The sequence below is a fragment of the Triticum aestivum genome, chromosome 1A (genome assembly GCF_018294505.1).
Source record: "Triticum aestivum cultivar Chinese Spring chromosome 1A, IWGSC CS RefSeq v2.1, whole genome shotgun sequence".
NCBI classification, from domain to species: domain Eukaryota; kingdom Viridiplantae; phylum Streptophyta; class Magnoliopsida; order Poales; family Poaceae; genus Triticum; species Triticum aestivum.
The window spans coordinates 420,900,550-420,912,840 of record NC_057794.1 but is presented as its reverse complement, the minus strand read 5'-3'; the positions used below and the strand labels follow the sequence as shown (position 1 = coordinate 420,912,840).

Below are 12,291 nucleotides of genomic sequence, written 5' to 3'. Positions count from 1 at the left end.
ATGGTTCTTAATTTCCCCCGGTTTAGTCAGCTGATGCTCACAGTGCCAAGATTTGAGTGGACCAGATTAAGAAATGCACCAATCTCCCTTGTCTTCGGAAATCTTTTTAACACCTATTCCATGTATATAGGTTTATTGCTTCTGGAAACTTATACATTATAGAAGTGATGCACTTTGACTATATGTTCATGGACTAATATGTGGTTATTTTATGATGCTTGCAATTTCCAACTCGGTAGAGTGATGGAAGTGTCGTATGATGCGGATGTCTGAACGTGTCTGCCTTATAAACTGTCTGGCAGGACATCTGTTGAGAGTTAAGATGCTTAATTAGAAGTACTTGCAATCCCCTAGGGACTATAAAATAAAAAGGATGAATAACTGAAGTTTAGCTCCCTAAGAGCATCTCCAACAGAAGCGCTATATGAGCGCCGCGCGGTATAAAAACTGCTTTTAGCGCGCGCGGACCCGGTTTGGAATCTCCAGCAGCCGCACAAAAAGCGCGCGCGCGCTATAACTAATGCAGCGCGCGCATCAAAAAGGCATCGCGCGCAGCATATTTAGTGCGCCCGGTCGCGCGCGCTGCAAACTCTGGGCTGCTGCAGATGGGACCGCTTGATTGGGACCGTTGGACTCACGCGCGCAGCATATTTTGCAGCGCTTGTTGGAGCAAACGTCTTCTAGCGCCCTAAAAAAATTTACTTGCGCGCTGTAAACCTGTTTTTTGGGCGCCGCGCATTGGGCGGCTGTTGGAGATGCTCTTAGGAAGCGCCTTTTATGTTCATTTCGTACGGTTAAATGTTGACCTTTGAAAGCATTCTTTCTATTTGACTCGTCCTCTTAATTTTGCCGACAGATAAATTGGACAGCAATGTTTATTTTGAACAAATGTAGATGGTCCTGGTACAACATCCAAACTGTATCAAAGAAGTGTTAGATGATACTCCCTCTGTAAACTAATATTAGTTTACAGATGGAGTAGTTATTTTCCTCTCACTATTGTGATGGCCCTAATTTCTAATGCATTTTGGGACACTTAGCTAAGTTCTTTTGTAGTTTTTCTGGCATAGTTATGTCTTAACTATCGCAACACCCAGACTTTGCTTGCAAGCCTGTGATTTTTTTTACTACCTCCATTAGTGACTGGATTAAATGGTACTAGGCACTTCACCCCAAATAGTAAACTATTTACGCCGTTACACATATTCTCTAGGACAATGTGTCTCTTTTCTTTTACCAAGACAAATACCAGGCCGCAGGAACATTGTTGATTTTATGGTAAGTTGAAGGCCTGGGACAAATCTAGATCTTTTTGGCAAGTTGAATTTCGATCTTAGTTTTCTCTTGGCCAAAGCATCAATAACCTTAGTTTCTTCCTTTTTGATACCTATTGTTAAGAGTTAAATGATGTTAATATTTGACACCACATTTGCTCTAAGAGGCTAGGAATTTTCAATTAAGCAGGGGAGGAATAAAGATTTAGTTTGTCACTACATGTTTTGATGACAAAGACCAGTCATACACGCACATTAGGGTTGTTATTGTTAATCTTCTATATCGAAAAGCAAAGTTACTTAGAAGGAAACACACAGTTTTTCTGTTATTGAAAGAAATAGGCAACCAATTCAAGTTGAAGAGGATTCGAAATTGGATGCTGAATGTGCACAACCACACTTGCGACCAACTGAGCTCAGTTCCTACCAATCATGTTTATGTATAAGGTATAGAAGTATATTTGGAGTTATTGTATTAAAGTTTTGAAAGGAATCAAGTTGTGCTTTCGGATACAAAGGCAAGCGTTCAAACCAGTTTCACAATTGCACATGGTCTATGGCCAGTTTTACCATTTTAATTATTGTGTTTTGGGAGTAGTTCACCTTAACTATGTTGCATTCTTTAATTCATACGACCCCTAACTCTGGATGTACTTTTGCTTTAGATAAACCAAAACCACAAGGTTTATTGGACTCGAAGGATGCAGTTATCCCAAGGGAGGGAAACAATCAACATATTGCAGCACACACATTCACTTTTCGTGAGCTTGCTGCTGCCACTAAGAACTTCAGACAGGATTGCCTATTGGGCGAGGGAGGTTTCGGCCGTGTATATAGAGGACGTTTGGACAATGGACAGGTTTGATTTAATGTTTTGATGCATTCAGATTTGGTGTGAATCCTCATTTCCAGCTATTAATTCCACTCGTTGAACTGCCAATATGACTGCCACATCTCTTTTAAACTGGGGTTGAAAATTTCCTTGTTATATGGTCTAGATTGGGCATTGGAGAAGACATTTTCCTTGTTGTAACTCTTCATTGCTGAGTTCTTGATCACAACTTTATTATATTGTCTACTGTGCAGGCTGTTGCAGTTAAGCAACTTGATCGCAATGGACTTCAAGGCAACAGAGAGTTTCTGGTTGAGGTCCTTATGCTCAGTCTATTGCACCACGATAACTTGGTAAACCTAATTGGATACTGTGCTGATGGGGATCAACGTCTTCTTGTATATGAATATATGCCGCTAGGATCACTTGAGGATCATTTGCATGGTAAGTGCACTTCACTTATGAACTTCTCTAAGTGCATTACTGCCTACATACAACTCCACATCCATGTGTTCAAAAGACTTTGTGCATTGTAAATGTCACATTTTTTATTCTTGGTAAACAGTTGAGCAATAAGCTAACCACTGTCTGGATTGCTTCTTTGTTACCAATTCTCGCCTTTAAGTCTTTAACCATTAATTTTTCTAATGTCACGATTTCTATTTCAATGATAACATCAATACACCTAACAACTTTGGTAATATCTTTTTGTCATGACAAATCCAACACTTGTGTGTGTTAGGCCAAGGTTTTAAAGTGAGCACATGGAGTACTAGTTAATACTACCTCCTTACCAAAATATAAGATGTTTTTGCAGCTCAAATTGAATTGCAAAAACGTCTTATATTTTGATACGGAGGGAGTACTTGCTTAAGCTTGCAGCTGCGTACTTGCATTATTCTTCTGTGGTTGTTGATCTGGTCGGCTGGTCATATATTCAACAGTTTTGATATGTATGTTGTTGAACTCGTACTTAATCAGTGAGTGAATTGATCTGCATACTAAAAGCTAAGTTTTGCCGTATCTCATAGGAAGGTAATCCGGTAGAGTTTTAATGGTTACCAAGTTAGCAACTCATATTTAATCAAGAGAGTGGAAGCTCAGTGAGGCAAAAGATCTAAAGCTTAGTTAAAGGTCAAATTGTTTGCATACTAAAGTTGAAATTTTGTTGTATATCAATGGGAAGCTAGCATATGCGCCATTTCTTGCAGAAGTCTTATTTTTCGTTTGTTGTACAGAACATATTCATGCACACTGGTATTTCAACTTTAGTTCGTCAATTCATTCTGTCTCTGGTTGATAGCATGTCTGGGATAACCTGCAAATATATTATATAATGACAGTTGATACATGGTTACTATTTCCAGTTGTAAATCAAAAAGGAAAATATTATATGTCTGATCCTGACTCGGCTTACTGGGCATTATGATCTTGCAAAGTCAACTCGCTTCTCTTTTTGTTGCATGGTAGTATGCTAAATTGATGTACGTAACCATTAACTTTAAGTGCATTAATTCTTCTTTTGGCATGCATTGTGGTTACAACTTGGAGTAATTTTTTCTGAAAGGATGGTTAAATTTGGCATCCTCGGATGCACACATGCATTTTTTTTATTAATAAAGATGCCATGCATTGAGGCCAAAACAGATTACATAAACTGGCAAGTAAAGGTAGAAAAAAAAGAACACTTATGACCAAGTCGACATTCTTCGGAAACAATGCCTTCAAGGAGATTACACACAGGAGCGATGTTGTAGGAAGTCGGAACCAACCGTCCAAGGCCAGACCGGGCATTTTCATCCTGGAACCAAGTCCAATCACTCAAGGTCAGATATTTGGCATGGAGACAATGCCTTGACAACGAAACGACACACATGCGCCCTTACTGGATCCGACCTGTGAAGGCCGATCACGGGTTTTCACCTGAGAAACAGAAGTGTTGACGTCGCTTGAAAATCGTAGTGGCTTCCTCCGGATCTAGCCGCTCATGGCCACCACCGGAACTCCATGCACTGACCCGGCAGAAGATGCCTAAAGTAGTTTAGAAGACATTTACATTGTGTATGCTGATTCATTGTGGTTTATACGACAATAGACTAAACGGCACTCCTTCCATTCATAAATATAAGATGTTTTATATATTTCAATATGGACTACATACGAGGGCAGGCCTGGCGCAGTGGTGAAGTCCTCCCCACTTGTGCCAAGAGGTCCTGGGTTCGAACCAGCCTCTCTGCATTGCACTTTGCAGGGGTAAGACTAGGTTCCTATAATCCCTCCCCAGACCCCACCTTGTGTGGGAGCTTCTATGCACTGGGTCTGTCCTAATATGGACTACATACGGACTGAAATGGATGAACAAACACACTAAAATGGGTCTATATACATCCGAATCAGAAAAAAGTTAGAGCATCTTATATTTGTGAACGGAGGGAGTAATACTTTGCAAGATGCTAAAATTGAAACCAGTATTCGTTCAGTCACCCGCCTAGTAAGTACTATAGGGTGGTTGACATGATTATGCGGCATAACTAGCAATTGCATCACGTGCTAAGTGGCTGACCACATGATTATAATTGCTAATATACATTTGCATATTTACGCAATTACATGAAGAAGTCATTGTTTTTGTACCAGGCGGCATGTGGCAAGTGTTAAGAAAATAGCATGTGGCAAGTGTTAAGAAAATAGCATAATCACTGGAACTTCTTCTGAATTGATACATAGTAGATGTAGACATGATTTCTCAAACAACTACCTATATCTATATCCAGATGCTCCGCGGAGTCAGATGTATGCATCTGCTTCTTGTTGCCTACTATTTTTGATTTTTTTGTGCACTATCAGTGTTCCCTTTTAATGGAAAATTTATAGTCCCTTGCAATCCCCATTTACTAATTTAAACATATCTCAGTTACCCTCTTTTTAGATGGTAAATTGTAATGCTGTTGCACGCCATTGTTGTCTAATTATTTTCATTGCCGTAGAATAATGAATATTTGTGGGCTCATTGCATATGTTCAATGCATTTCAAAGGCAGCTTGCCTATCTAATTTGAATCTTTTTATGCTAGACATTCCACCTGAAAAGGAACCTCTTGACTGGAATACACGGATGAAGATTGCTGCTGGTGCTGCCAAGGGATTAGAATACTTGCATGACAAGGCAAGTCCTCCTGTTATTTACCGGGATTTCAAGTCGTCAAACATTCTTCTCGGCGAAGAGTTTCATCCAAAGCTATCTGACTTTGGCCTTGCAAAACTTGGCCCTGTCGGTGATAAGACCCATGTTTCAACACGTGTTATGGGAACTTATGGCTACTGTGCCCCAGAGTATGCAATGACTGGACAGCTTACAGTTAAATCTGATGTGTATAGCTTTGGTGTTGTGTTCCTTGAACTGATTACTGGTCGTAAAGCAATTGACAACACCAAACCACATGGAGAGCAAAACCTAGTGGCGTGGGTATGTTCTTCTATTCTGCACTAATTTTACTTCACAAAATTGATGTTTGCTTCATTATGTTGTTCATAGCTCATGTTCTTGGACATTCCACGAGCTAAGCATAATTTCTATAATAGCGTTGCTAAAAATACTTTGAGATACTAGCAATATAATTGGACTAAGATTTAGCTGTAGCACTAGTCCGAAAAATAAAACAGTCCGAAGAAACATAAATAGAAATTGTTTAAGCCGTTGCCACCAAATCAGGAATTTTTTAGGGACCCTTTCTTTCTTTTTTTTGCTTTGATGAATTACTATCACTTGAGGGTCTTTAATTTTCTATTTCCTTCTCAGATCATATTATCCTTTTGAACTCTGAAATTTTTATTAGACTGCTATTCACTGTTACTTCGTACACCACTGCTCTTAATTTTTCTTGAATGCTGTCTCCAAAAGCTATCATGATAGTATGATACCATGGAGTTATTTAATGTATTAAGGTTATGTTACTTACGAATGGGCTGGCTGTTCAGTTGCTTAGGCTTGGCATGATTCTTGAACACTAGTGAAATTGCTGCCTTCAGTACTGACCACTGAGATTAGTTCCTCGGATATTTATCGATCCACGTCATTCTCAATTTCACACATCGCTGTTGTAAAAAAGAATGCACTAAAAATTAAGGCTATCCATATCTATACTACATAGAGAAGAACGAGGGTTTGATGCAAACAATCTTAGCCATCCAGTCTGATCTTATGATTCAACAAATAAATTGGATCCTTGAATGTTATTGCTTAATTGAACAATTAATCCTCTAATAACACCATACTAAACAGCCCTCACAACCACTCTTTTCAAATTATGGAGAAATATTATAGTACAATGTGAGTGGTCATATTATTTCTTAGATATTATTATGAATGCGAATGTATGCTAAGTTCACAACTTTCCAAAAGATTTAATAGGAATTCCTAATTTGGTGATACTGTATGAGGGGATTGAATATTATATATTTAACAAAGCTTGCACAGTACATGTACATCTCCTAGTTTTTTCTAAGGTTTAGGTGCTAAGGTTTGATCAATGTATACAAACAGAAAGTATATATTTCCTGCCAACTATTGCAGCTCGCTCATTATATAATGTTGGATGCCTTATGGTTGATCTGATATGCAGGCTCGTCCTCTGTTTAAAGACCGCAGAAAATTTCCAAAAATGGCTGATCCGGCACTTCAGGGCCGTTTTCCTATGAGGGGTCTGTATCAAGCTTTAGCCGTTGCTGCAATGTGTTTGCAAGAGCAAGCTGCCACTCGGCCTTTCATAGGAGATGTGGTCACTGCTCTTTCATATCTTGCTTCTCAGGCGTATGATCCAAATGCACCCACTCAACATAGTCGGAGCAATGCATCTACCCCCAGAGCCAGAGACCGTGGTAGTGTGAACGGCGACCAGCGGCGTATCCGGTCGCCAAATCACCATTCTCCAGATATGAGGAGAAAAGAAGTCACAACAACATCGAAGTATGAAGCCGAGGTTAGCAGGAATAGTTCTGGTGGTGGTTCTGGTAGACAGTCAGGCTTGGACGATAGGGATGTGACAGGTTCACAACAGGGTAGTCCTGCTCGGGCAGGAAAGAGGAGGGAAACTTCAAGGACCTCTGAGAGGCAGCGTGCTATTGCAGAGGCCAAGACATGGGGTGAGAATTCTAGAGAGAGGAAATGGCCGAATGCTCGGGGCAGCTTCGATAGTACAAATGAATAGAACTCTGGAGCAGGTCTGAGTCATCATTCTAGAAAGAGGATGAGTGCAAGCCAGTACCAAGCAGGGGGCAGTTTAGGGACATGGGGTTCGATTTCGGTTCCATGTTTAATGTGAATAGAGCTTTCCTTTTCTTTCCCGGCCATCACCACTGCTTCATAGTTTCTCTCTTCCACACAAATATCACCACCGCAATCACCATCGACACGCCTATTCCTGGCGTCCGTTCCTCGTGAATGTGATTATGCAGATGTGCCTTCATCATCATGGCACGAACGACATCTGGCTGGAAAGTTAGTAAGCAAAGGGGAGAACTGTTCTTAGGAGGACATGGTCCAATCAAATGAGTCTCTTCTGTTGCCTGCATGCATGACGGGTATGACAGTTGTTCCGAGCGTAGAGCTTTATTGTGAAGTCTGAGTACCGAGGGATGTGATGATTTTTCTTTCCTCGAGGGTTTGTACCGAGGGGGTTTACCCGTGTTCCATACGTCTGTATTGTGACATTTTTGTTTGTATTGAGTTGTCAGAACACATCCTTTGATTTATCTCTTCTGGCAAAGCCGTTGTGCCCCTTCCATCTAAGCTGTGCAAAATATTTAGGAAGCTTGTTAGCTACTCCGTTCGGAAATACTTGTCCTAGAAATGGTTGTATCTAGACGTTATACAACCATTTCTAGGACAAGTATTTCCGAACGGAGGGAGTATATGCTAAAATTTCTTTTTTGCTTCCTGTTTCTGAGCTTTCTGTCCATAGCAGATAAGCCCAGGGTTGTTTTTTGGTCAAACTTTGCCCAAACTAATTATATTTGTCGATGGAACATTTTTTTTTCACAGAACAAAATTTCTTGATAAGGTACCTTGCACAGTTTCCTTTTCATTTGTTCGCATATATAAAGAGGCATGTTACAAGTTGTAATCAAGCATGGACCGGGTGTTCGTTGTTCACTGGCCCTCCACCTGTGTCATCCTCTCAGTCCTGCAGCGCCGTTGCGCCCTTCTCCGTCGATGACCACCCTGGCGAGCAGGTCACCATGGTCGTTGCGGCTTGGACACGGCTCCAACGCCCAGAATCCACGTCCCAGTCCACTCTGGCAGGCAGCATTGGAGCAGCAGTACATACATATACTGAGTGAAAATGCAGAGTCAAGTATTCAAATACTTATTACACAATTTCATTTGCCAATAATCCTGTCTTGCAATGCTGCTTCAGGATGGGTATAGTGATCAGCGAATGATTAAATTGTGCTACCTGACTATCATGGAACAATGAAATAACTGGCTGACTGGATAGGCAATCATGGAACAACAGAATAGATGTATGTATGCAATGCAGTAATGCTTGAGGGGGTCGGAAAGGAACTTCCCTTCCAACAACAACAGAGAGATGCAATGCAATATCCAGAAAGAGGCAATGATGAACTAATATTACAGTTATTATGGTGTAGCAGTCAACTCCAAATGGTCCAATTCATCACTTCATTGGTCCACTCAGTTTACAATTGAGTTGATCTGCAGTTCATAAGAAACTTCTGCAGTTTACAACCCTGCCTTCCGCAACTTGATTTGGACCATCAGAAACTTCTGCAGTTCATAAGTAAACTCGGATTCTATGAAAACCACATGTATTATGCAAATACTAGGATAGAAGGGGCGTACTACTAATAAGAAAACAGGCAGAACAACCAGTGATATGTTCTATGACATTGCCATCGTTAAAGTAATGTCAAAATCAACAACCACCATGGCTAGTACTGGTAGTTAAATACGTACTACAATCAAAACCGTGATAGTAAAGGGGTGCTAATCATAAAAACACGGGCAAAACTACTGTTATCTTCCATGCCATCGTTTAAAATTTAGACTGGATAACTTGAGTAAGCAGTTTATGAGGCACATCAATTTTGAAGTAGAGAGAATGAGCACATCGGCTCAGGTTGGTAGAGATTAATTCTTTAACTACTAGTACATAGTTTCAGGGAAAAAAACTTGCATTTATAAATAGAGCAACCAAACTTCATCGTAATTATACCAAATAACTTACTAAGCACTCTTCTTTTCCATGCTAAAACTAACAGCTAACTTTGGTGGAGGTTAAAATACTGCCCCTTCAGAGCAATGTACAAAATTCTACATGATCTGAACTCCTAGTTCTATCACGAAACGCGCATGCACTTTTCAGAAAAACATGTTGTTGTGACAATTGTAAGACAAAAAAGCAACCGAATGGACCGTTCAGAAAAATCATGGGCAATGACAAAAACACCTGTGGGCGTAGCAGACAATGCAATTTTTTCCGCGAATACGCAAAGCTTGGGTATCTTTTCATTGATAGGTAGAAGAGAACAGAGTAACAAGAGGGGAGGAAGAGGGATACAACACGGCACACACTCTCCTAGTCTAAAACTCCAGCCATGAAAGGGAAAGAAACAAGACCTAGAGCATCTAAGCGGCGTCACGAAACAAAGCCAGGCACCAGCGTCACACGGCCATGCCATCAGGACGGAGCAAATCAACGTACCCCCCACCTTGAAGCGCCAAGAAGAGTCGGCAAGTGGGTTGCAGGATCAGACCGGCCTGAGGAAGAAGCCATGGAAGAAGCGCCGGCGATGTTGTACATTGCGCCTCGGATGTCCATATCTTGAAAAGCAGCCCAAAACCAAGCAGGGTGTCCAACATCACCAATTTCAACACCGAAGACACCACGAGCAACCAAGACGACGCCTTCATGAAGGGGGACGACATCAGGACGCCGCCGCCGTCTGGTCTGGAGAACCGGACCAAGGGTTTCCCCCGGTGCTCGAAGGAGGACAGGTCGAAAGGCCATGGCAACGCCTTCAAGAAGGAGACGGCATCCGCAGATGTCGCCGCTACCAGCACCGGCAAGCCGAGCAAGGATTTCGTCCCGGCCTTGACCGAATCACCCCAAATGCCGTCGGATCAGGAATCGAAGACAAGGAAACCATGTAGCTGGCTGGAACCACCACGGCAGGGAGAGATGCACCCATCACCAGACAAGAAGGTGACATGGGCGCCGCCGGATGCACCACAATCACCAACCAGCACCACCAACACAACTCACTGCAGGCACCCGATCACCACCAACGCCATGGTCCAGAACTGGGCGGGAAAAGGATGCGCCGCCGCCAGCAGCACCAAAGCCAGCCGAAGAGAAGGCATTGCCGACCGAGAGCCATGGGGAGGAGCAGCCGGCAGGGATAGGTCGTGGAGTTGGGAGGCGCTGGAGGAGGTGGAGCAGGGGAGAGACACGCCGCATCGGGCAGGCCGGCGACGGCCCGGCCAAGAAGCCTCGAACACCATCCTCCCGGGATCCGGCGCCGGCAACAGCAAGGGTGCTGGAGGCCGCACGGATCTGGCGCGGGAGAAGGTGGTTGGGGCGAGGACGCGCCAGCGACAGCCGGAGCCCACAGGGAAGGGGGCGGTCGAGGGCCGGGGAGGAGGAGCCAGAGGTAGCACGCCGGCGCCGGAGCGCGACGGGATCCGACGAGAGAGGTGTGGAGGGGGGAGGTGGCTTGCAGTCGGGCCGGCCGAGGCGCCCCGCCGCCACCTTCCTGTGAGCCGGCGCAGCTTCGCCGGCCGCTCCTCTGGTGGCGGTGAGGAGGCGGGGCGGGGCGGGGGTTGGCCGCGGCGGCGCAGGCTAGGGTTCCCCCGCCGCCGCCAGGGGAGGCGATGCGGGGGTCGGGGGAGGGGAGGGAGCAGACAATGCAATAAACTCCGATTTCTCCGTAACTGATAAGTGACTAATAAACCCTCAAAGATTCAGATTGACTTGTACATAAAAATGGTAGAAGTATTATTTCTCAAAGCAGGTCATTGGCAACGGGAGAATCATGCAAAAGGATCACGTTCCTCCATGCTCCTACACCACTACACCTGCACTATGCCATGCCATCAAGGTGCAGGCCTCCATCCAGATGCCGCGCAATCTTCCCCAAGCCATAAAAAATACATTCGGCTACACAAGCCACAGCGTGCGTGGGATGCCAGAGCTGAATGTACGTGTTATGGCTTGGAGGAGCTTGCACGGTGTAGAGGAGGTGTGCCAAGGCTGGAAGGCTATGTGCAAGAGAGATGGAGAGCTTGGATATGAGTTGAGAGGAGGGGGTGGTGGGTGCTGTGTGAGAGAGTGGTGGTGAGTGGTGACGGTGTTAAATAAGCAGGCGAGAGGGAAAGAGGACGACGGGGGTGGGACGCCCGTGGCCCGAGTGCAACTGAGTGTGGAGAGTAGTGGAGACATCAACGTGATGCCTATGGCCTAGGGAGAGGGCGTGTCGTCCCTGGGCTGGGCTGGTGGAGAGGAGGATTCCCAACCAGCAAAAAAGCTACAGTACAATGGATGCTCCACATCCAAACTTCAAGTAGAGCATCTCCAGCCCCGCCCCAACAGGTCCTCCCCAGGCGATTTTTTAGCGCCGGCGTCCAAAAATTGGCCTTGTCGCGTCCCAGGAGCCCGTTTTTCGTCGGTTTGGGTCAAAATTGACGCCGGCGGACCCAGTCCGAACCCGGCGCGCTGAGGGGCGACTGATGGCACCGGGGCGAGCGGTTTTGTCGCGAAAGCGGATGGGCCCGCCGAGTCAGGGAGACACCGCTTCGTCGCCCTCATCGCCCCGGTTCCCGCGGGAATCAATGCGAAGACTGCCGCTCTACAGTGCCGGTCAGCCTCCATTGATGCCTCACGGGCGGCGCAGTGAACGCGCCGCGACGCGCGTCCAGCCACGCGTCGCTCAGCATGCAGGCCGTCGCCGCCCCGCGATGGCTATAAAACGCGACCTCCTCGCCGGTGGACGCCACGGCTCTCACTTTCCCCCCTCCCCGGCGTAGATAGCGACACTCCCCTCTTCCCACCGGCGAGAAAGATGGTCGAGAGGTACCCAGATGATGGCGCGACGGCGAACGGCTTCGGCTGCCGCCACCTCCAAGAGGCGGAGGCGCGGCTGCTGTACGAGGTGGAGTACCCGACGC

General features: G+C 44.9%; 1 protein-coding gene across 1 annotated transcript in view; it reads left to right on the top strand.

Annotated features, from left to right (window-relative positions):
* The window catches only part of LOC123053793 (receptor-like cytoplasmic kinase 185), an 8,671-nt gene extending 783 nt beyond the window's left edge, over positions 1–7,888 (top strand). The window contains exons 2-5 of the mRNA XM_044477343.1: positions 1,940–2,133; positions 2,361–2,550; positions 5,180–5,571; positions 6,728–7,888. Of these exons, the coding sequence (XP_044333278.1) occupies positions 1,940–2,133; positions 2,361–2,550; positions 5,180–5,571; positions 6,728–7,312 (1,361 nt within the window). The 3' untranslated portion in view covers positions 7,313–7,888. The remainder of the gene's footprint in view (positions 1–1,939; positions 2,134–2,360; positions 2,551–5,179; positions 5,572–6,727) is intronic.
* The last annotated feature ends 4,403 nt before the right edge of the window (positions 7,889–12,291 follow it).